General features: G+C 38.8%; 1 protein-coding gene across 3 annotated transcripts in view; it reads right to left on the minus strand.

Moving 5' to 3' along the window:
• Nucleotides 1-19,535, minus strand: part of LOC127417632 (long-chain-fatty-acid--CoA ligase 1-like) — a 34,000-nt gene extending 14,465 nt beyond the window's left edge. The window contains exons 1-7 of one of the 3 annotated variants that reach the window (XM_051657682.1): nt 19,470-19,535; nt 7,208-7,420; nt 6,769-6,883; nt 4,329-4,393; nt 2,613-2,714; nt 806-905; nt 265-440 (exon numbers count right to left, since the gene is read on the minus strand). In XM_051657682.1, coding sequence (XP_051513642.1) covers nt 265-440; nt 806-905; nt 2,613-2,714; nt 4,329-4,393; nt 6,769-6,883; nt 7,208-7,402 — 753 coding nt within the window. In that variant the 5' untranslated portion in view covers nt 7,403-7,420; nt 19,470-19,535. Of the gene's footprint in view, nt 1-264; nt 441-805; nt 906-2,612; nt 2,715-4,328; nt 4,394-6,768; nt 6,884-7,207; nt 7,421-9,826; nt 9,902-10,520; nt 10,540-19,469 lie in introns of those variants that run through there. The other 2 variants (XM_051657681.1, XM_051657683.1) reach the window with 2 other exon arrangements.
• Between the last annotated feature and the right edge of the window lie 2,116 nt (nt 19,536-21,651).

A 21,651-nucleotide genomic window follows, 5' to 3' on the forward strand; every position in this document is an offset into this window, starting at 1 on the left:
CATTACTGTACCATGTATTTTTTGTATGGGATTATGCTCTGCATCAACTCTGCGTGGGTATTTCTATAAATAGTCATTTGAGTCAATGAGTTTACATTGGACACTCTGAGGGTAAACATTCAGCATTATAAGTCAACACAGCTGATGTGTGATGTCATGACAGGGGTCACAGTCAGATAAACGAATGACACCACATGCAAACAAATGTATCGATCTCATTCAGTAAAAAAAAAGATTTGCTCAGAGAGTCTGTGGTTTATTCACCTCGACGTCTCGCAGACTGATGATGTCGATGCCACACTGCTGTCCTCGGCTCACTAAATCCGTGTCAAACTCTTCCATGAGGATCAGGGTTTTCACTGTGTGCCGTCGGCCAGAAACACAGTCCAACAGCAGTCTGGCTTTCTCTGGCACGTCACATATGACTGTAGAGATACACGCTGCCAACACACACACACACACTCATGTAATAAGTGCTAAACAATTCAAAAGAAATTTGGCACAAAGTCCCTTTAGGGTGAGTCAGTTCACAGCTATTTTCTGTCACACAAGCACAGTTCAAACGTATCTACTGCACTTAAATGGGGAACACCGAAATCTATTAGTTAATATTCAAACTTTACAACAACATCGTTTCAAGTCGCAAGTCACATGTGTGAGCAGTACTACTGGTGATGCTTGCCTTAGCAAACACCATAATAAAAGACACATATCTGCATTCAAATCAAAATAATATCTAGTAAATATACAAACCTAAATGAAATAGGTCATGTCAGAATAAAACCAGTATGATTAATTGACCTACTTTTGTCGATGATGTAACTTATTGCCTCATTGCCCAAGGTGTCGTACAGAGGAACTGCTATCAGAGAATAGGTGTAACAGGCCAACTCTGAAATTGTCCACTGGAGAAAGATTTCTGACATGAGTGACAAAACATATGCAATCTCTGAAGCAGATGGGATCTAGGAACTTCATACACTCATTGATGGCACTACTGTGATTAAGGTTTATGAGGGGACCCTCACTATGTAGATTTAAACAGCTTTTATAAGGTTACTGATATAACTGGAGTCCCAGTTTTGGGTTACTTATGAAATGAATTACTAAAAATTCACAAATAGACAGTGGCGTAGGTTTCATTCGAACTTTTTTGGGGGGGGGGGGGCACTGATGAGACTGTTTTCTTAAATATTGCATATAAATACTGCATTTGGGCTTTGTTATTTAGTGGCTATTTTTAATTATACCACGGGTCTGTTGAATGCTTGATTCTGATTGGCTGACGGACGTTCTAAGGTGTGCAGTTATTTTCAAGTAAACGCACGGCTATGAAGTAGTTCCAGGTCTTGACCACATAATGGTTCCATATCACTTCGCCAAATTATTTCAGTTATTTCAAAGAGCCTTACAGGCTACCACAACAAAATAACTAATTAAAACAAAGACACTGGTTAAAGTAAATCGGTTAAGAATGTCAAACAATGTCTATAATTTCCTACATTTATTTTAATTTCAGTTGAAAAGAGCCCTCGCGCTCCCTCGTCTCCCCCGCACTTACACACGCTCACACACATACATACTCATGCCTTTTTAATTATTGAAAAATAATGCACACCCGAGCGTATCGTGACGGCATTACCACCTCGGGTGTCATTATTTTACAATAATTCAATGGTCCGTTGTCAATTATTCCTTACAATTATTGTATTGTATAGTGTCATAATACTTCAGATAAAAACTCTTTTCATAGAACTCTCCATAATTATAGAGTTATGACAGTGGTGTTCTTATAGGTATCACTGAATGTATTACCTTATTAACAAGGTTTTTTATTTCTATTAGTCTTTTAAACAAACTTATAAGCTAATACATCACCCACGGCAAAAGTGGTTAAATTATTCATAAAGTTGTAGTTGTTTTTTACATTAGGGTTATTTAACCTATCCTGGTATTTTTAATGATAATATTAATAAGTAAATTGTAGCATTTGGTGACATTATATTTTGTGATTTCTCATCCCTGATTAATTTACTATATCCACTACATCCATCCCTCCCACACTTCGGGCCTCTAGTGGGCGAGGAGGCTTTTCAAACAGATAGAATAACAGAATAAGTGATGGGCAGGGATATTTAGCGCAGGGAGCGATAGTTTTAGCTTACTGACTAGGGCATTTTGTTTTAAATGAGAGAAGCAAACAGTCACGGAATTTAGCGCCGGACCAAACTGATGCAGACTGGGGCGAGAGAAGTGCCAGTCTGTGTGGGTCAACAGTGTGAGGATCCGCCTCTGCAATTTCGTTTGCACTTTTGCTTCGAGCCCCCATTAATTTCCGACCCTTGTCTTAGCACTTTTAAGAAATGGTCTGAAAACATTATCATATGCCTAATGCAAGCTCTGAGTTGCCTATGTGTAACACTAGAGAACAGAGCTGCACAACAGGGACACATGATTGTGGGGGGCGGCAATTCACCCCCTTCTAAGCATTGGGAGGGATGTGTATCCCCCCATCTCCCCTAATTCTACGCCAGTACAAATAGACATGCATATGTGTAAAAAAAATTCTCCTGGAATGGCCAAATAACAACAGATTTGAGCCCAACTCTGACCTCTGGTCTGTTCTGAGAGAAGATACCGATGTAGGGGTCTCCCTTTTTGGAGTGTCCTTTGTGAAGAAATGCTGAGCCCAAAAGCTCCGCTCGCTCGATCACCTGAGAAGGAGAGAAATTTAAAAACTATTCAACTAAACTATCAGATACTGCTTTTTAAAGCATTTCACATCATTTGTACACCGTGCTAAAGAAGGGTGAAGAAATTATTGATTTGAATCTCTTTTGTTTTATAAAACAGCAAACTTGTGTTATTAAAAGGGTCATGTCATGAGGAATAAAATTTTCCTTGATCTTCTGACATATAAGAGGTCTTTGTACTAAATAAACATACTGTAAGTTTCATAACTGAAAACTTCCTCTTTAATAGAAAAGGAGCATTTATTTAAACCAGGCTGTGTAAATGGGCCGTTTGGAATTTTTGGAACTTGTGATGTCACAAGGACAAACACATCTGCATTTGACTACCTCTTCAGCAAAACATCAACGCCTATTTTTTGTCATTGCACCCTTGGCCCCGCCCACCGGAGCTCAGTCACACTCACACAGGTGAAGAGGAGAGACATGGACCTGTCATGAGAGATTCATCTTCACCAAAGGGGACTTACACAGGACACCTTCATGTGCTTATCTGGATTTAAATGTTTTCTACATAAACATGCACTAGACGAACAGCTTTGACCGTTATCATGCATTTCACACTACTTTTAAAAGATGCAATGTCAAGTTAGAACTCTAAAAAGGAGACCTTCGTTCTACAGTATTTCAGTGGTGCTGTTTCTTGCTGTATTAAAGGTGTCCTGGATTGTTTTGGCACCCACCTGTGCTATATTTAAATGTTGATCTTCTGTAAACATGCACTAGTTGGACGTCTTTGTTTTGATGTGTTTCCGCAGATGTACACAGCCTTTTAAAAGCGGTACAAGCGCAACTTTTAAAAACGCGTTTCATTCTGCTGCTGCCACTGACTGGGACAATTGAATTCATGAATATTTCAAATGTCATGACTGTTTGATAGTTTATGATGCTGCTTGAGTGAACAGTTTAATATATTCATATGAAATTTGTTGGATGCAGGTTATAGTTCAATCCTAAAATGTAGTTTTATAAATGTTGTGGTTTTGTGGAGTTTGTTCATTTTCTCCGGATTGCATTTCAAATATGGCTGTATTGGAAGGGCTGCATGATGTTAGCCAATCATAACAGGGGGCGTTTACTCTGAATGAAGTCTCAAAGGGCCAGAGAGCTTATAACCAAGCTTTTCAGACAGAGTAAATTATGACTGTTTTGGTGCAAAAAAAAAAAAAAAACTTTAACATTATAAGTGGACCTCAGGGAAGATAATACAATTATAAAAAAATTAAAAATATTTTTTTTTGTCATGACCCCTTTAAGTGTTATTATTATTGACATCAAGTAACTTATTAACTTCAGGGCTAAAAGACCAATAAATTAAAGCAACAATACAAACACAGTAAGCCAGCATCACAGAGAGTGAATAAAATAGTGTGGTTAAAAGTAGATAGACAGGTCTGAGTTAGCTGTCGACCAGTATGGGTTTTTCAGTGGCTGATGCAGATACCAATATTTTGAGATCTATTAGTTGGATAATATGAACTGGAAAGAAATGTTCCAACTTCAATCTTGGTCAAAAAATGACTCAATTACATCTGAATTTAAGAAGAGATGAACAGGGATACAGAAGTGTCATCATACCTCTGAGTAAGAAAGCCATTCATACGGCTGCTTTGGTTTTCGTGAACCCAGACAGGGACCATTATCTGAGAGGAGAAGCATAAAGATGCCGTATCACATAAAACACAATCCACTGAGCAAAAAAACAGCCTTTTAGCCATTTATTAGCAGTTTCTTCCTTTTTTAATCTTCTACTAGCACATTACAGCTGTTTAAAGGAACAGTTCACCCAAAATAAAATTCTGTCATCACTCACTCACCCTCATGTTGTTCCAAATTAAGAATATTTGAGCTATTTTCCATGCAACGAAAGCATACAATGACCACTAGGGATGGGACGATATGGTTTTCTCATGATTCGGTTCGATATACTGTACAATATTAGGTTCAAGATTCAATTTTATCTCAATTCAGTATAATAACACTTAAATGGAAAATGTATGGTAGAAAACTGTGTTTATTTAAAAAAAAATGTTTGCACAAAAAGCACATTATAATTTCTCATCAAAATAAAGTTCTTTAATACACAATATAAATGCTCAAGTGTTTATCATATACCTTTCTCTATAAGAAAAGATCACAAACAAATAAGCCTTAAAAAATAGTGGGCTACATTCAGGCTGATCAGGTACAGAAAAAGCAATAGAACTGAACAGAACCTGTCCTGAAAAATATGTGAACATGTCTATTTATTTTTTTATAATTTGTTTGTCGTAAAATACACATTATTCAATGAAAGAGGAGTGTGGGATTTCATCTTTGATGGACATACATTACATGGAAGAAATGGTCCGCCTCAAGCACTTTTCAACAAAACAAGGCAATTTCCCAGGTATTCCAGTACTTAAATTCTTAAAAGCTCATTTCAAGCACTTGAAGGGATAGTTCACCCAAAAATGAAAATTCTCTCATTATTTGCTCACGCTTATGATATCTCAGTTGTGTATGACTTTCTTTCTTCACCAGAACACATTTGATGAAAAATAGAAAAAGGGTTTCTCTTTTGAAGCTCCAAAAATCACAGACAGTCAGCATAAACATCATCGATACAACTCCAGCAGTTAAACAGATATCTTCTAAAGCGATACAACCATTTTTGGTGTGAAAAAGATCAATATTTAAGTACTTAACTATAATTCAGCACTTCACAAGAGTGTGGAGTCCAAGCGGTCTCTCGTGTGACGTATTCGCGTTGCCAATTATACAGAAGTTATCTCATGTTCTCCACTTGGTTGAGACATCCAGGATAAGCACACAAACACACCATTGTGAATAAAGAAACAGATAAATACATATCTAAACCAAAACCAACCAAGCTTCTGTACAGCATTCCTCCTTCTCACTTGTAAACAGCGTTGTTCTTCCAGATGTGACGGCATGAGGGTGAGTATATGAGAGAATTTTCATTTTTGGTTGAACTATCCCTTTAAGGACCTTGTGCATACCTTGTAAACAGTGTAGGAAAAAAGTGCAGTAGGGATAAAATCAATTGATAGAGAGATTATGATGTTTGACGGCTCATTTCATTTATGATGAAATGGACAGAAAATTATTGAGCAAATTTCCAAATATCGAGTATTTTCTTAACATGGTTCGTCGTTTTTCTGGTTATCGATAAATATCGAAATTTGATATATCTTCCCATTCCTAATGACAACGGGCTGTCTAGTACAATGGAAGTACTGTAAAAGTAGCCCATATGACTTACAGGTTTGGAACGACCCAAGTGGTGACCTGGTGAGTAAATGATTCATTTTTGGGTGAACTATCCCTATCAGAAAGCATGACAACACTGACCACTTTACCACAAGCTAACAAGACAACACTCTTTATTTCTCAATCTGTTTGTTTGTTTTTAATCAGTACTGTCAGCGAAGCTCGATTTTCTTCTAGGTTGAAATAAGAGGTCGACCGATTGTGGATTTTGCCTATAACGATAACTATGGTGGTGGGAAAGGCCGATAACCAATTAATCTGCCGATAGATTTATTCTTTCCTTACTATGACGGGCCCAGACACTGAAACTACAACAGTCCAACATGAATAAAGTCCCAGATGCAGTTTACTATTAAACCAAAATCCCAATAATTACCAGAAAAAATTAAGATTGGTGCATAAAACAGGACTTTTAATTATAAACAAGCCTGAAACTCACCAGGGACTATATTGTCAGTGATAAAAGATTTAGATACAGCAAATCCCCACGAGGTGTCAGTTTTATTTCACCTCTAGAGGCCGCTGTTATACTGTGGAATCAAGCCGTTCTAACTGTAGAATCCTCTAGTGACGCCCACAGAGCAACATGGAGGAATAAAAAAAAAAACTAACAATTATAGGCAACTATCGGTATAGCTTTTTGCAGATAATCAATAGTCTGAAAAAGCAACTATCGGCACCGATTAATCAGTAAAGCCGATTTATTGTGCTACCTCTAGTTGAAATAATAATGAACAGAACATACTCGACACCCTCAGGCCCCTGAGAAAGCACTCATACATCGTCTGGCCATCTTCATAGAAATGAGTCAAGAGCGTGCCACCGTTTAATATTGCTGACCGCCGAGCGAACTCTCCACCCTGAGAAAAAAAACAACCAAACATCACCATAAACATTATAACAAATATTTACTCTCTGCTGATAACAGGTGCTGTAGGCGATTTTTGAATACTGCATGCATAATGCCCCTACAACCTGACAGATATTACTGAAATAAGTGTCATGAATAATCACACCCGTCTCTGTGAGTCATCCTTATTTAGCCAATCAGAGACAGCTTGTCAATCATTTTGTGTTCCAGATTGCTGACATCGGATTGCTGACATGGTTCAAGTTATCAAAATAGCAAAAGTTGTAGGTCAATTTGGCAAATGCATAAAATTGCAGAAAGGGTTTGTACTTACTGGCAGCTCTATCGACTGCATTCGCAGGTCACAGGGCGGTTTGAGGGCTTTGGGTCTGGTGGCATACCAGTACGCAGTCACGGCTGTGAACGCGCCCATGCCGAGGAGAGTGTTGGTGGAGAGATTGCGGAGATAATCTCTCAACTCTGTCAGATCAGGGATCCTCCACTGCTTAAACAGCTCGTGTGCCTGCATGATGATCACCAACTGAATCTGTGGAAGACAACAAGGTTTCTATTAGAACATTACAACAAAACTGCAGTACCATTGTAGAGTGATGGTACAACATGATCAGACAGTGAGTCGGCATGTTGTTTCCGAAACTTCCTGTACCCTAGGATCGGCCGCATTATGCCGACCTACCGACAAGCAAAATCTTCCATAAGACATTTTAGCATCAACTCCAGTGTGTTTACCTTCCCCTATGGGGCAACTGAAAGCGCGTTGCGTCAGTAGCGTGAGAGACTAGGGTTCAAATCCCACATTGAAGCCAGGAAGTAATCACGTTTGCATAATCAGTGATGAACGCGAATCAGAAGTTACATTTTTCCCTCTGACATAAAATGTTTTACTCCACTGATGGTTAGGTTTAGGTTTGGGGTTTGGGGGTACAGTTTATAAAATATTCATTCCTCTTCACTGTTTTACTGCCTGTACAGCTGAAAACAACTTGCTTCACAAGTCGCTTTTGGCCCCCCTCTGTGGACATTTCACCCAGAAAATTGAGCTCACACATGGCCATACACCCAACAACACTTACTGCTTTGGTCACTGGGGGCAGTGCTTCAAATGTCGGTAGGCACAGACTGATTAAAGTTAAAGAAAAGTCAACACAGTATACATATTATTTAGGTCCCCCTCGTGCCACCAAAACAGCGCCAACCCGCATTTCTGAATAGCATTCTGAGATTATATTCTTCTCACCACAATTGTACAGAGCGGTTATCTGAGTTACAGTAGACTTTGTCAGTTCAAACCAGTCTGGCCATTCTCTGTTGACCTCTCTCATCAACATGCGTTTCCGTCCACAGAACTGCCCCTCACTGGATGTTTTTTTGCTTTTGGCACCATTAGGAGTAAATTCTAGAGACTGTTGTGTGTGAAAATCCCAGGAGATCAGCAGTTACAGAAATATTCAAACCAGCCCATCTGGCACCAACAATCATCCATGATATTATCAGCCAATCGTGTGGCAGCTGTGCAGTGAATAAAATCATCAGAAGCTTCAGTTAATGTTCACATCAACCATCAGAATGGGGAAAAAATGTGATCTCAGTGATTCGGACCGTGGCATGATTGTTGGTGCCAGACGGGCTGGTTTGAGTATTTCTGTAACTGCTGATCTCCTGGGATTTTCACGCAAAACAGTCTCCAGAATTTACTCCGAATGGTGCCAAAAAAATCAGGCCTTGACTTTAGTATTGTACTATAAAAATCCTTTCAGGTGTTTTGAAATGCTGGCAAAAAAAAAAAAATGTTTGATTAAATTGTAGCAATTATTTAGCAATCTAAGTGAACTGTGGAACATTATCTTTACAAAAAACAGACATTCAAAGCACAAAGGGTTTTAGTGATCAAGGGTCAAACTGATCAGATGTTCTGTAAAGTTATCTTAATCTGCTACCCCCATTATTCAATACACATGATCTTTTTCCTTTAACAGAGCAGAAACCTTCACAGCAATCTCACACCTTTTTAATAACACTCCACTATCAAATCATTAAACCTTACGAAACTCCGCAAAGCTACTATTGGACCAAATCAGCACAAGGAAATAAAACTAGTGCTCAGATTTGTGCTCTACTAGATTAAATGTACAAACTGCAAAGCATTCCATAATGAAGCAAAGCATGCAACATCAACATCGTGGGTTCTATTCCCAGAAAGAAAAAAAACTCAGAATGTAGGCAAAATATTAGGAACCGACAACCTCAGTCACCATTCACTTTCATTGCATCTTTTTGATAACTTCTAGGTTATAATGTTCTATGAAAGACACTCAACTACATATCAAGAAAACATTTCATTTGCATTAAGCTAACTAGTTTGACAACAGCATTAAGTAAGCTTCTGAGTCGCCTTATTCAGCTGTGATTCAACCTTGAGCACAATTTACCCCTATAAACTTTCACCTACTTCTATTCTTACTGCCCGAGGACACATCATTCTGAGAAACTGCCCCGATTACGGTTCACTTCATGAATAAAAGCAAACATATTATGGACAAGCTTCCCAGCTCATGTGTGACTGCTTTCAAACAATACTGGAACTTAATCCTGTAGAGACAATTAGCTGGAACACAACAAAACCTTCAATAGCTTTTTGTTCTGAATCAAACAGAAAATGCTCAAGCAAATAGGTGATACATAACTTTTATATATTCTACCTAAATCAATGGACGATTGTAACTATATAATACAGTTTTTTCAGCCCTTAAGCAAAGATTGAGGTAGGACATGTCTCACTTCAAAATCTCCTACAAGAAGTCTGTCCTTTATCATGGCACAGCTCTTTTGGGAAATGACAGCAAAGTCAAACCATCTCAATCACTTGGCATGAACTCAACATGACCTACATACTACATCAAAACAGTGCACAAAACACGCAAAGACACTTCACCTGAGACAAGAGGAATAAAGTAGGTCCAGATGTGGGCGTAGTGCCTCCTACACCAACAGAAATAATGTAACAGGCAGGTGAACTGACCAGGTGAGAGTAAGAACAACTACAGTTTTAGTTTATGTACAACCACTGGTCAAACCCACTCCAGCCCCTTCTTGTTTCTTATTGGACACACACTCTCTTAGAATCTGCTGTGTCAGCCAATAACAGCACAGAAAGTCAAACAAGCAACAGACCAGCAGTGTCCACCATTAAAATACAACATGACTAACTAGCCGTCATTGCTACTGTGTCAATAATCAACAAGAACATTAAATACATGAACTGATAACATCACTTCGATATTCTGTGATAAATGTCCACGATTTATGGTTGACCGTTAAGGGTTTTTTAATGGCTGATACGATATATGCAACAAAGTTTTTGTTTTTTGTGTTAAAGAAATGTTTCGGGTTCAATACAATGTTGATTACCACAAAAAAATACTTTCGACTCGTCGCTTGTTTATCTGAAAAAAACAAACAAACAATAAAGCAGCAAAAATCTAGGTTACAGTGAGGCACTTACAATGGAAGTGAATGGGACGACTCCATAAATGCTAAACTACACACTGCTTCAAAAGTATACCAACAAGACGTAAACAGTTCAAAGAGGGAGTGGGCAGGGTGTGTGGGGTCCAGAGTGATTCTACCTGCACGTGTCCTCACTCTGGAGACGTATAGGTCTTGGAGGGTGGGCAGAGGGGCACCAATAATCCTCTCAGCAGTCCTGACTGTCCGTTGTAGTTTCCTTCTGTCTGATTTGGTGGCTGAACCAGACCAGACAGTTATAGAAGTACACAGGACAGACTCAGTAATGGCTGAGTAGAACTGTGTCAGCAGCTCCTGTGGCAGGTTGAACTTCCTCAGCTGGCAAAAGATGAATAACCTCTGCTGAGCCTTCTTCACAATGGAGTCTATGTGGGTGTCCCACTTCAGGTCCTGAGAGATGGTAGAGCCCAGGAATCTGAATGACTCCACTGCTGCCACAGTGCTGTTCAGGATGCTGGGGGGGATTTCTCCTGAAGTCATCACCATTGTTTTGAGCGTGTTCAGCTCAAGGTTGTTGTGACCACACCAAACAGCAACCTCCCATCTTAAGTCCACAAAAAGGATCCTTGCATAAGTCCCAGGTCTGTCGAGGTGTTGCAAGATATAATGCAGTCCCATGTTGACAGCATCATCCACAGACCTGTTTGCTCGGTAAGCAAACTGAAGGAGGTCTAACAGGGGTCCAGTGATGTCCTTCAGGTAGGAAAAAACAGTCTTTCAAACGACTTCATCACCACAGACGTGAGAGCAATAGGTCTGTAGTCATTAAGTCCTGTGATTTGGGGTTTTTTGGGGGCCGGAATGATAGTAGAGGATTTGAAGCAGCAGGGAACTTCAAACTGTTCCAGTGATCTATTGAAGATCTGTGTGAAGATGGGGTCTAGTTTGTCAGCACAGACTTTCAGACAGGCAGGTGAAACACCATCTGGGCCTGAAGCTTTCCTTGTCTAGGTTGAGTAGCAGGACAGGGAAGGAGGGGGGGGTCGCACGAGGTGTAAGTGTGTGTGTGAAGTGAAGATCAGAGTGGGGGAGGGGTGTGAGATGGGGCTTTTCAAATCTGCAGTAAAACACTTTCAGATCATCAGCCATTTGTTGATTTTCTACAGAACAATGGAGGTGGTGTCTTGTACTTGGTGATGTCCTTCAGGCCTCTCCACACAGGATCGTTGGCTGAAACTGTTTCAGAGTAGCTTCTTTTAGCCACTCTAATCTCCTTAGTCAGTGTGTTTCTGACCTGGTTGTACAATATTTTATCCCTACTTCTGTAAGCATCTTCTTTGGCATTACGCAGCTGTCTGAGTTTTGCTGAAAACCATGGTTTATCGTTATAGAATGATAAAAATGTCCTTGTAGGGATACACATATCCTCATAGAAACTGATATATGATGTCACAGTATCTGTGAGCTTGTCCAGGTCTGTGGCTGCAGCTTCAAAAACACTCCAATAAGTGCATTCAAAGCAGGCTTGTAGTTCCAGCTCTGCTTCATTGGTCCATCTGTTTACAGTCCTTACTACAGGCTTAGCAGATTTTAGTTTCTGCTTGTAGGTCGGAAGATGAACCAGACAGTGATCAGAGATTCCTAAAGCTGCACGTGGGACAGAGCAATATGCATCCTTTACAGGGGTGTTGCAGTGGTCCAGTATATTTTCTGTCTCTGGTGGGGCATGTGATGAGTTGTTTGTATTTTGACAGTTCACAGGTGAGGTTAGCTTTATTAAAATCTCCCAGAATAATGATAAGAGAGTCTGAGTGTTGTTGCTCTGTGTCTGTGATGTGATTAGCCAGCTGTTGCAGCGCAGCGTTCATGCATGCTTGTGGCGGGATGTAAACACTCACCAGAATGAACGAGGAAAACTCCCTCGGCGAGTAGAAAGACTTACAGTTGATAAAGAGTGCTTCTAAATTAGGATGGCACATCTTCTTCAATGCTGTTACATCTGTACACCAACTTTTGTTGATGTAAAATCATGTCCAGCCGCCTCTCGTTTTCCCCGATGATTCCGCAGCGCGATGCGCTCTAAACATCTGACAGCCCGGCAGATGTAACGCGCTTGTCGGGTTAGTTTCATTCAGCCAAGTTTCTGTGAAACACAGAGCAGCGGAGTTAGAAAAGTCCTTATTTGTTTGAGTGAGCAGAAGCAGTTCGTCCATTTTGTTGGCGAGGGAGCGGACATTCACCAGATGAATACTCGGCAGAGTATCGAAAAAAAAAAAAAAAAGAATGGCCTCGTCTCCTCGCCAGTGTACCGCCATAGAATGTCTATGGAATGGCCGTGTTATGCTAATCTATGCTATTCTTATAGGCTTCCCTATCAAAAGGGCCTGCTCTCTCCTTGCAATCTCACAGCTCACTGCTACTGGGCGGGGCTACAGAAGTGATAAGGTAAAATAGGCATTGATGTGTTGTTGTGGAGGCAGTCAGATGCAAATATATACCAAAGTGTGACATCACAATGTGGAGGAAGTAGAGAACAAGTCGTTTTGGCAGCTTGGTTTCAACAAATGCTCTTTTTGCAGTGAAAAGGAAGTTTTGAGTTCTGAAACTTACAGTAAGTTTTTATAGTACAATAACCTCTTATATGTCAAAAGATCAAGTAAAATTTGATTCCTCATGTCATGACCCCTTTAATGAATTTCTAGGTTTGATTTTAACAATAGTAATAAACAATATTGGTATGTGTTGGGTCACCATTTCATGGCCAATATAAAATTTGGGAACCTGAAGCAAAACCCATTGAGAAACACTGATCTAGATAGCAGGATAGCTGACATAATGTCAGTATAAAACCAGTACAACTCATTAATTTAATATAAAATAAAAAACAATTGTACTGACACAAGGTGGAATGACCTCTTCAGCCAATGCAGATTATGTCAAAATAGCCAAATATTATCTGATATATCAGTCTATCCTTACCCATTTATTAATTCAAGATCTCTTTCAAACTATATCTCACTAGGTTTGGTGTCCACCAACCAAGAGTGGCTATTACATGCATAAAGACACATCACCCCATTCTACTAGTGTACAAACTTTCCAGGGCAAAGGTAACATGAGCAAAGCCACTGCCACTTTCACGGAGGGGTGAGTAAGACCAATGACAGACCCTGAGGCCGGTCATCCGATGAAGGCCAACCAAGCAGACACTTGCCCCTCCCAGACTGGGGCTGCTATTTTAAAACAGTGGCACAACAAATGGAAACAGTGGAATGAGGGCGAGTGGAATAGATTCAGATATTGAAGGCATGCAATTTATGACGACAGACGTGCAGCATATGACATCTGCAAGGAACGAGAAAACAAGCTAAAGTTTCTCCTTAAATATGTAACAGCTTAAACCAGGGTGAGGACTGTGATCTTTGGGGGGGATTTTTTATCTGTGGGCAACTTTTTATCTCTTTGTCGGACCAGGGTGTGCTTGGTAATTTCTCTTGGGTTGGTCCTGCTTGATTGTGTTTTACCGTTGGTCTGTCAGAAGTTTCAGAGCAGGCATAAGGAAAATCTAGAGGGGCAATGCCCCCCCCCACCAAAGCTTAGACCCAGCGGCTATGGCTTAGAAACATGATTATTATCAGAGAAAGGCAAATCATAAAACACACTGTATCAAGTCTAAACAATCGCAGTTCTGCAATCTAGAGGGATAGAACACGTAATGGTCAGATTCACAAGAAATGATGATTTTTAGAAGAATATCTCTGCTATATAGGGCCATACAATGCAAGTGAATGGTGACCAAAACACTGAAGCTCCAAAAAGCATATAAAGGCAGCATAAAAGTAATCCATAATACTCCAGTGATTTAATCCATGTTTTCTGAAGCGATATGACAAGTGTGGGTGAGAAAAAGATCAATATTTAAGTCCTGCTTTACTATAAATCTCCACTTTTACATTCACATTTTCCTTCTTTTGTTTTTTGCCGATTTACATTCTCCGTGCACATCACCACCTACTGGTCGGGGCTGGTCAAAGTTGGAAATTTATAGTAAAAAAATTACTTAAATATTGATCTGTTTCTCACCCATACCTATGATATGACTTCTGAAGAAATGGATTAAACGAGTCATATGGATTACTTTTATGCTGGCTTTATGTGCTTTTTGGAGCTTCAAAGTTTTGGTCACCATTCACTTGTATTGTATGGACCTACAGAGCTGAGATATTCTTCTAAAGATCTTCATTTGTTTTCTGCAGAAGAATGTCATACAGATCTGGGATGGCATGAGGGTGAGGAAAAGATGAGAGAATTTTAATTTTATGGGCGAACTACCCTTTTAATTTGTATTATAAAGCCACTTTGTAATTTGGGGGGGGGGGGGTTCCATTACTGGAATGAGAATTTGTGGGGAAAAGGTGCTTAATTGTCAAAAAATACTGTCACAATGCAAAAACTGTAATGGTCCTAAAACTTGGCTTAATTTCCTTTAAGCTCAATTAAATTCATATTTCTTTCTTTTGATTTTGGCGTGAAATATGACGTGTCCATGCATGTTCTTGACAGGCTTCACCTAGATTGACCCCATTTCATTCATTCAATCAATGTGAATGTTTATATAGTCCGTTTCAAAACGCTGACCGCAGACAAGATTGCATCACATGGTCTGTGCTGTTCTGTTTCAATGAGTCTGAGCAAACAAATGAGGCAAGAAGCATTCTGAAGCACTCACCTGAGCAATGACCATCAATAACTCACATATTTACTACATTTAGCTAAGCGTCTTACACTAGATACTGATCAGTCTGTTGCAGGGGCGGATCTACCGGGGTGGCATAGGGTGGCAAATGCCACCCTAAGAAAAAGCATTACCACCCCATCTACCACCCCACCATAAGTATCCAAATGCATTAAATATAAATGTAAGAATATTATAGTTGATGTTGAGATTGTGTTGGGGTTTATTCATGTCAAACTGCCTAAACTCTCACCGAACGCACAAATGACTACAGACCCATAGCGTGATTGATTACAGCAGCAAACAATCCCGTGATTGTTTACAGCAGCTGCAGCGGCCAATCACATCATCGACCGATCACGTATATATTATCGCAGCGCGGGTACAATGCTTGGGCTCCCGCGGGTTGAGGAGCTTATTTCCTCATCAACAATGACAAATACGTGGGAAAAAAGAGGTAAAAAATTAATTTCTCAGTTGTTTCCAAGTATTCATTGAATGATTATTAGATACATCGCTGTCAATTATGGGTTAAGACGGATGAGACATGTCCTCACCACTTTTTGAAATAGCTTTCATCAGGTATGAGTAAAATCCTCATGAAACATCTCCAGTTCTTGAGTTGGAGTTTCTATTTCATCTGTGTGTTTTGACTGGCGATTTGGTGCCATATTTTGAATGTTATGATAAGTGTTCGTTGCGGCTATTATCAGTGTCATTTAGTGTCGGCAGTTTTTCCGCAGCTCACGCTCTTTTCATGTCCCCCATTGTGATGGCCTTCTAGGCCGTATTGTTTGTGTGTATGTAGTGTGTGTTGTCTTTTTCTCTTTCTCGTTCACGGGCGTTTCCACTGCTGCTGCGGAGAGTTTGTGGTTGTCGCTGTCTGAATTTCGGAGTTCGCTGTTTTTCATATACAGAACTGTCAATAAATGTGTCAGTGTTTCCGCTACTCTCATCTCCCCGCATCTGCTATTGCATTTTATTTTTAAAGTGTAACACCCATCCACTGTCGTACAGATGCAATCTCGTTTGATTAAAATGAAAAGTTATATTTGGGTGAATTAGAATCCAAAACCTCTAAAAACTAAAGGCAAAAATTTACCACTTGATCAATCAGTCATGTTCTTAATCAAAGTACTGATCTATGTATTCATCTACTGCAGGGGTCAGCATCTTTTTAGACATGGAGTGCCATTTATTTTAATTTTTTTTCCTGGTCAATGGCTGGTCAAATGAAACAGAATGTAGGCTGTCATCCGCACAGCCTGACCGATGCAAAGAGGGCGCGTTTACTCGCACGATTAACCGAAAGTGAAGCGCTGCCGGCTCGTGATGCACGAATGGCTTGCACGCGCTGCACGAGTCTGTTGGGTGTACTGCAGTCTCGTCACATTTTTACTTTTTGTTTAGCCTCCCATTCAGCTCATGAAAACATGTTGCTGTGTGATAATGAGGAAGGATTACATCAAGATGCAGATTGGAATGCAGGTGCGGAATTTCATATAAATGAAATGGTCTGCTACTCTCTCGCCGTTGCTGGCATGCCAGTGATTACCCCTCTGCGTGCCAATGCTGGCATGCATGCCATAGGTTGCCGACCCATGATCTACTGACTAACAAAATTCCAAGACTGACAGTGTCAGATGTAGAGATGTAATTACCATATTATGTGAAATATTTATTTGGGTGCTTGAATTGGTCATTAAGAATGACTGTTGATCAAAATAGGTAATTTAAAATAATATTTTACCGTGCATAGCATAATTAATATTCATGAGTTTTGCAGCACTGCCTCCTACCGTACAATTTTCTGTACAGTTTATTTTTATTTAGATCTAATTTTGTGCTAACCTTCGCTTTCAAATGGTTACAGTGGTTACAAAGGTGATAGGCCTACAGGACTTTATTTGCAGAATAACATGGGATATGCATGCATTTTCCATATATGGGTACACTTAACACAATAAATAAATTTGGCCTGCATAAGGTGGTGACGTTTAGTCCAGATTGCTAGTTCTATATGTGAAGCTTAGGAACATTAAGAATTTGTTGACATGTTTAATATACAATGTCTTGGTGCTCTGGAGATATCTATTTTGTTACTTACTTTTTATTATGCTAAAAAAAAAATTAAGTTGGCAAATCAGTAGCAAAATGGTTACTATGTGGTTACTGTGGAAATGCAGTTGTATAACAGACATTTGTAATTTGATAGTGACTCCAATTAATGAACTAATACTTGTTGCAATGAAGCTTGGTGCCTTAATCCATAAGAACTACGCATGGATGCCTGCTTTGGTGTTGCCACCCCACATAGTCTGCATGCCACCCCCTTGCCACCCCATGAAAAATGTTCTAGATCCGCCGCAGGTCTGTTGCATTATGTCTTGAGATAATTTGCTTATATCTAAATATGTCACAGCTTGCTGCTATTTCAAGTAAATGGAACTCAAACATAATAAACAAGTTTTATAATAATTCAGACAGGCGTTTGAGTTTGTGATATCCACATACCATGATGCCAATCATTAGAAAAGTCACATGATTTCCCTAGTTGACACAAATGCAGAGATCTACTCTACTTACGCGTGTTGACAAAATATGAGCAGTCATTTCCTTGTAAAAAGGGCTGCACATCAAGGAAAGACAGTTTGTACCACAAAGTCCAGTTATAATGACCTTCATATAAAATGCATGGAATAAATACTGTACAATCAATCAGCTTGCACAGATTATTAATGAACGCATGACCTCATTAGCAAACATTCATATGCTCACATGATGCCCTTGACCTTTCACCCTGCATTGGCTTTATGAGTCCTGGCACCTTTTTTTCAAAATCTGTTGTGTCTTAGTCATTCATTTGCAACACACTGGCCACAATGAACAAGAATATCATGGCAGAATTAAACTGTCTCAAACTGTCTTGTGGCAGTTTATTATCATGATGTATTCTACCTTTTTATAACGAAAATAATATATCTTATGAATTGAAATGTCAATGAGTTTCTCTTAAAAGGGAAGTGTGTAATTTTGTATGTTAAATGTGTATTGTTAAAGGGACAGTTCACCCAAAAATGACAATTCTCTTATTTATTTCCCTCATGATATCCCAGATGTGTATGACTTTCTTTCTTCTGCAGAACACAAATGAAGATTTTTAGAAGAATATTTCAGCTCTGTAGGTCCGTACAATGCAAGTTAATGGTGGCCAGATCTTTGAGTATAGTAGTTATATAGTAGTTAGGCTATATTTTGGTCTGTTCTCACCAAACTATTGATTGGATCACTTCAGAAGACATGGATTAAACAACTGAAGTCGTATGGATTACTTTTATGCTGCCTTTATGTGCTTTTTGGAGCTGCAAAGTTTTGGTCACCATTCACTTGCATTGTATGGACCTACAGAGCTGAAATATTCTTCTAAAAATCTTCATTTGTGTTCTGCAGAAGGCGGTTAGTCCCTAACATTCTGCCTAATGTCATCTTTTTGTGTTCCACAGAAGAAAGAAAGTCATGTGGGTGTGGAACTACATTAGGGTGCGTAAATGATGACAGAATTTTCATTTTGGGTTGAACCATCCCTTTAACCATGCAGACAATAGATTTTAACATTCCCTTTTCAATGAAAACCCATTATTTAATAATACACAACTCAGGTATTCTCCCAGGTGATGACTACAGGTGATCTCTCACCTGGGAGTAAACATAATAAAAGGAAACATGGCTGTTGCCATAGATCAAGGTCAAAAGGACACAAGAGTGAACTCGTGCAAGAGAGCGTAACACTGGCAACATTCAATTACAACCATACTATAGACTCTAACTAACTTAAGACACATTAAATACCAATTTCTATGTGAATATTACCATAAACAAGTAGCCTAGTTCTTTATGAATAACCACATGATTAATGCACTGAGAACAGCAGGTTAAATTAAATGAGTAATAATGAGCCTGAGTCATTGTATATAGTGAGACACATGACAGATGACTGCACTGTTCTGTTTACAAAATGAGAACAGGATTTTTAATTATTAATCACGTAGCCACTCTATCAAGCATATGCTAAACTAGTGTTTACATTACTACCCCACACATTTTGCATTGGTCAAATTATAAAAAAGACCTTTGCAAACAACAACTGAAGACTTAAAGCACTTTATCCACACTGCTGTGGAATAAAAATGATGCACTAAGGAGTTTACAATGTTATTTTCACTATCACGTGCTCTTCTGCACTCTATGGACACGTTGCAGAACATGGAAACAGAATTGCTAAAAACATCCGGCCCGCGCGTATTACTTTACATAAAAATAAATAATATTAACAAGGAAATAAATTACAAATAACCTTCGGTCTTGCTGTACTGACCTGTAGGAGTCCGTACACTTCTGTTGCGTTTGTGCTCACTGAGCTTTTACAACCTTTTCCGATGTGTTCCGTGGCCAATATCTCCACCAATCAGAGGCGCCGTACGAATGGAGCGACTGTTAGGAGGCCTGTGATTGGTCGATTGTTTGACACGGAGTAACCCAAATTTTCGGCCTCGTTTACCTTTGTACAGACTTTCACAAGAGCGGAGCGCGCACAGGTGTGAACTACAAAATCACATCTAAACTATAGGAAATCAATAAATATAGTGAAGATATACCAAAGTTTTATTATGTACAATTGTGCATATCTGTAATAAATGAAAGGGATAGGATCAAATATATTGCAGTGCATTATATTTGATATTTTGTTAGGCCTACTGTGCATTTATTGAGGTGTAGATGAAATTAGAGTGTTATTATAGCAGCTGACAGATTCATATGCTTATCTTTTGCAGTAATATCAGCGATTAGCAGTGTTACGGGTGTGAAAATTATCAGCCGATGCAGATATGAGATACTGTAAATTCATCAACGAACTTCTAGTGTTGTTACAATTGCTCCTATAGCTTGTATGTATAGAACTGGCAACACATAAACAGATGCTTTAAACTTACAGATGTTTAAATTGCAATATAGGGTTGCATTGAGTAGTTAACATTTTGTTTTTAATTGCTTTGGTACTATCTTCACATGCAAGTGGTACATTTTCAAAACTCTTAGTACACACACCAAACTGATCACACTTGTAAGAAAGCTAATCGTTCTTTTAAAACCTCCTAACATGCTTTCATCAGGGTTGTACATGTTTCCTTTCATATAAACACTGTTTCAGAACACACGATTATTGTGACATGTAATGAGAACATTTAGTTTAATCAACCAAACACAACAGAATGATCTTCTTTCAGTTTAGTTATTTTATCAGTCGGTTCATTCTGTAGCAAACAGTACAAGATGCATGTTTCAGATTAACCTTAAAGATGTTTAATACAGTTGTTTTACAGTACTGCAAAATCACATTAGGAAATACACTTACATTCCCTGACCAGACTGACATTACTGTAAATTCATAATGTCTGTTATATCAACCCAATGTGTGATCAAAACGTGTGATCAATGATCTTTTGATCATTTTTATAGTAACCAAGTGACTTACAAACAAGAGAGACTCACAAGTTTGTCACATTACCTTTCATTTGCTTTACAGAAGGTCTTTGTTTACTGAATCACATAGTGGACATTGATGGCTCAGATGTCATTGGGCTCACCAGTTCCTCTGTGACCTCTCTGACTGGCCTCCAGTATACAAATTCATTGTTTGGTTCCTCTTCCTTTCAGTCTATCCTGCACTAATTAGACAAACTGCAAATGCTCATACACACACTCTGAATGCATACGGTACATACTGTAAACAACAGAGTTACGTATGATATAAATTGGCAATATCATAAAAAATGCATTATGTTTTCCTGTTCTGAACATATGATTTACTGTAGATGTTATTTTACAAACACATAAAATAGATCAAATGATAGACACATATTAAACTGAACAAGAACAGTAACAAATGAACAGGTTTGATTGTAATAGCATTATGAAAGGCAGTTATATTCAATGAAAGGTATATATAGATGAAACACTTATTTGGTGTGGATAAAACGTTACTTTGTGATTTTGTGTTTTGTACTTGGTCAATTGAAAATATGCTGAAATGTTTGAACAAAAAATTTAATTTTTGATGATCTGTTGGGATATTAGCACTAAGTGTTTTGAAAATGTACCACTTACTAGTACAAATAGTACCCAAACGAATAAAAAAATCTGAAAAATTACAAAGTATGATACGCCCCAAATTGAAAATGAGAAAACCTCATACGTAAAGTGAACTAAGAAGAGCTCTTCTCTGATGACTTCAACACTATGTGAGGGAGGAAATTAAACATACGTGAAGTTTATTTCAAGGTTTACTTGTTTATGCATGTCCTTCTAAAGCTCAATTTGAAGAACAAAAGTGTCATTAAAACAGGCAAACAGTTGATTTTAATACGATTTTCATGCTTGTTTCTCACAAAACACTAAATGGCAACAAACCACCACAGTAAACAATGGTGATTAAATCCAAGTGTTCATTTACTTCAAAGTCACATAAAAAAGTCCTCTTATATCAAAAGAATTTGCAT

The sequence above is a fragment of the Myxocyprinus asiaticus genome, chromosome 27 (assembly GCF_019703515.2).
Source record: "Myxocyprinus asiaticus isolate MX2 ecotype Aquarium Trade chromosome 27, UBuf_Myxa_2, whole genome shotgun sequence".
In the NCBI taxonomy this organism is placed as follows: Eukaryota; Metazoa; Chordata; class Actinopteri; order Cypriniformes; family Catostomidae; genus Myxocyprinus; species Myxocyprinus asiaticus.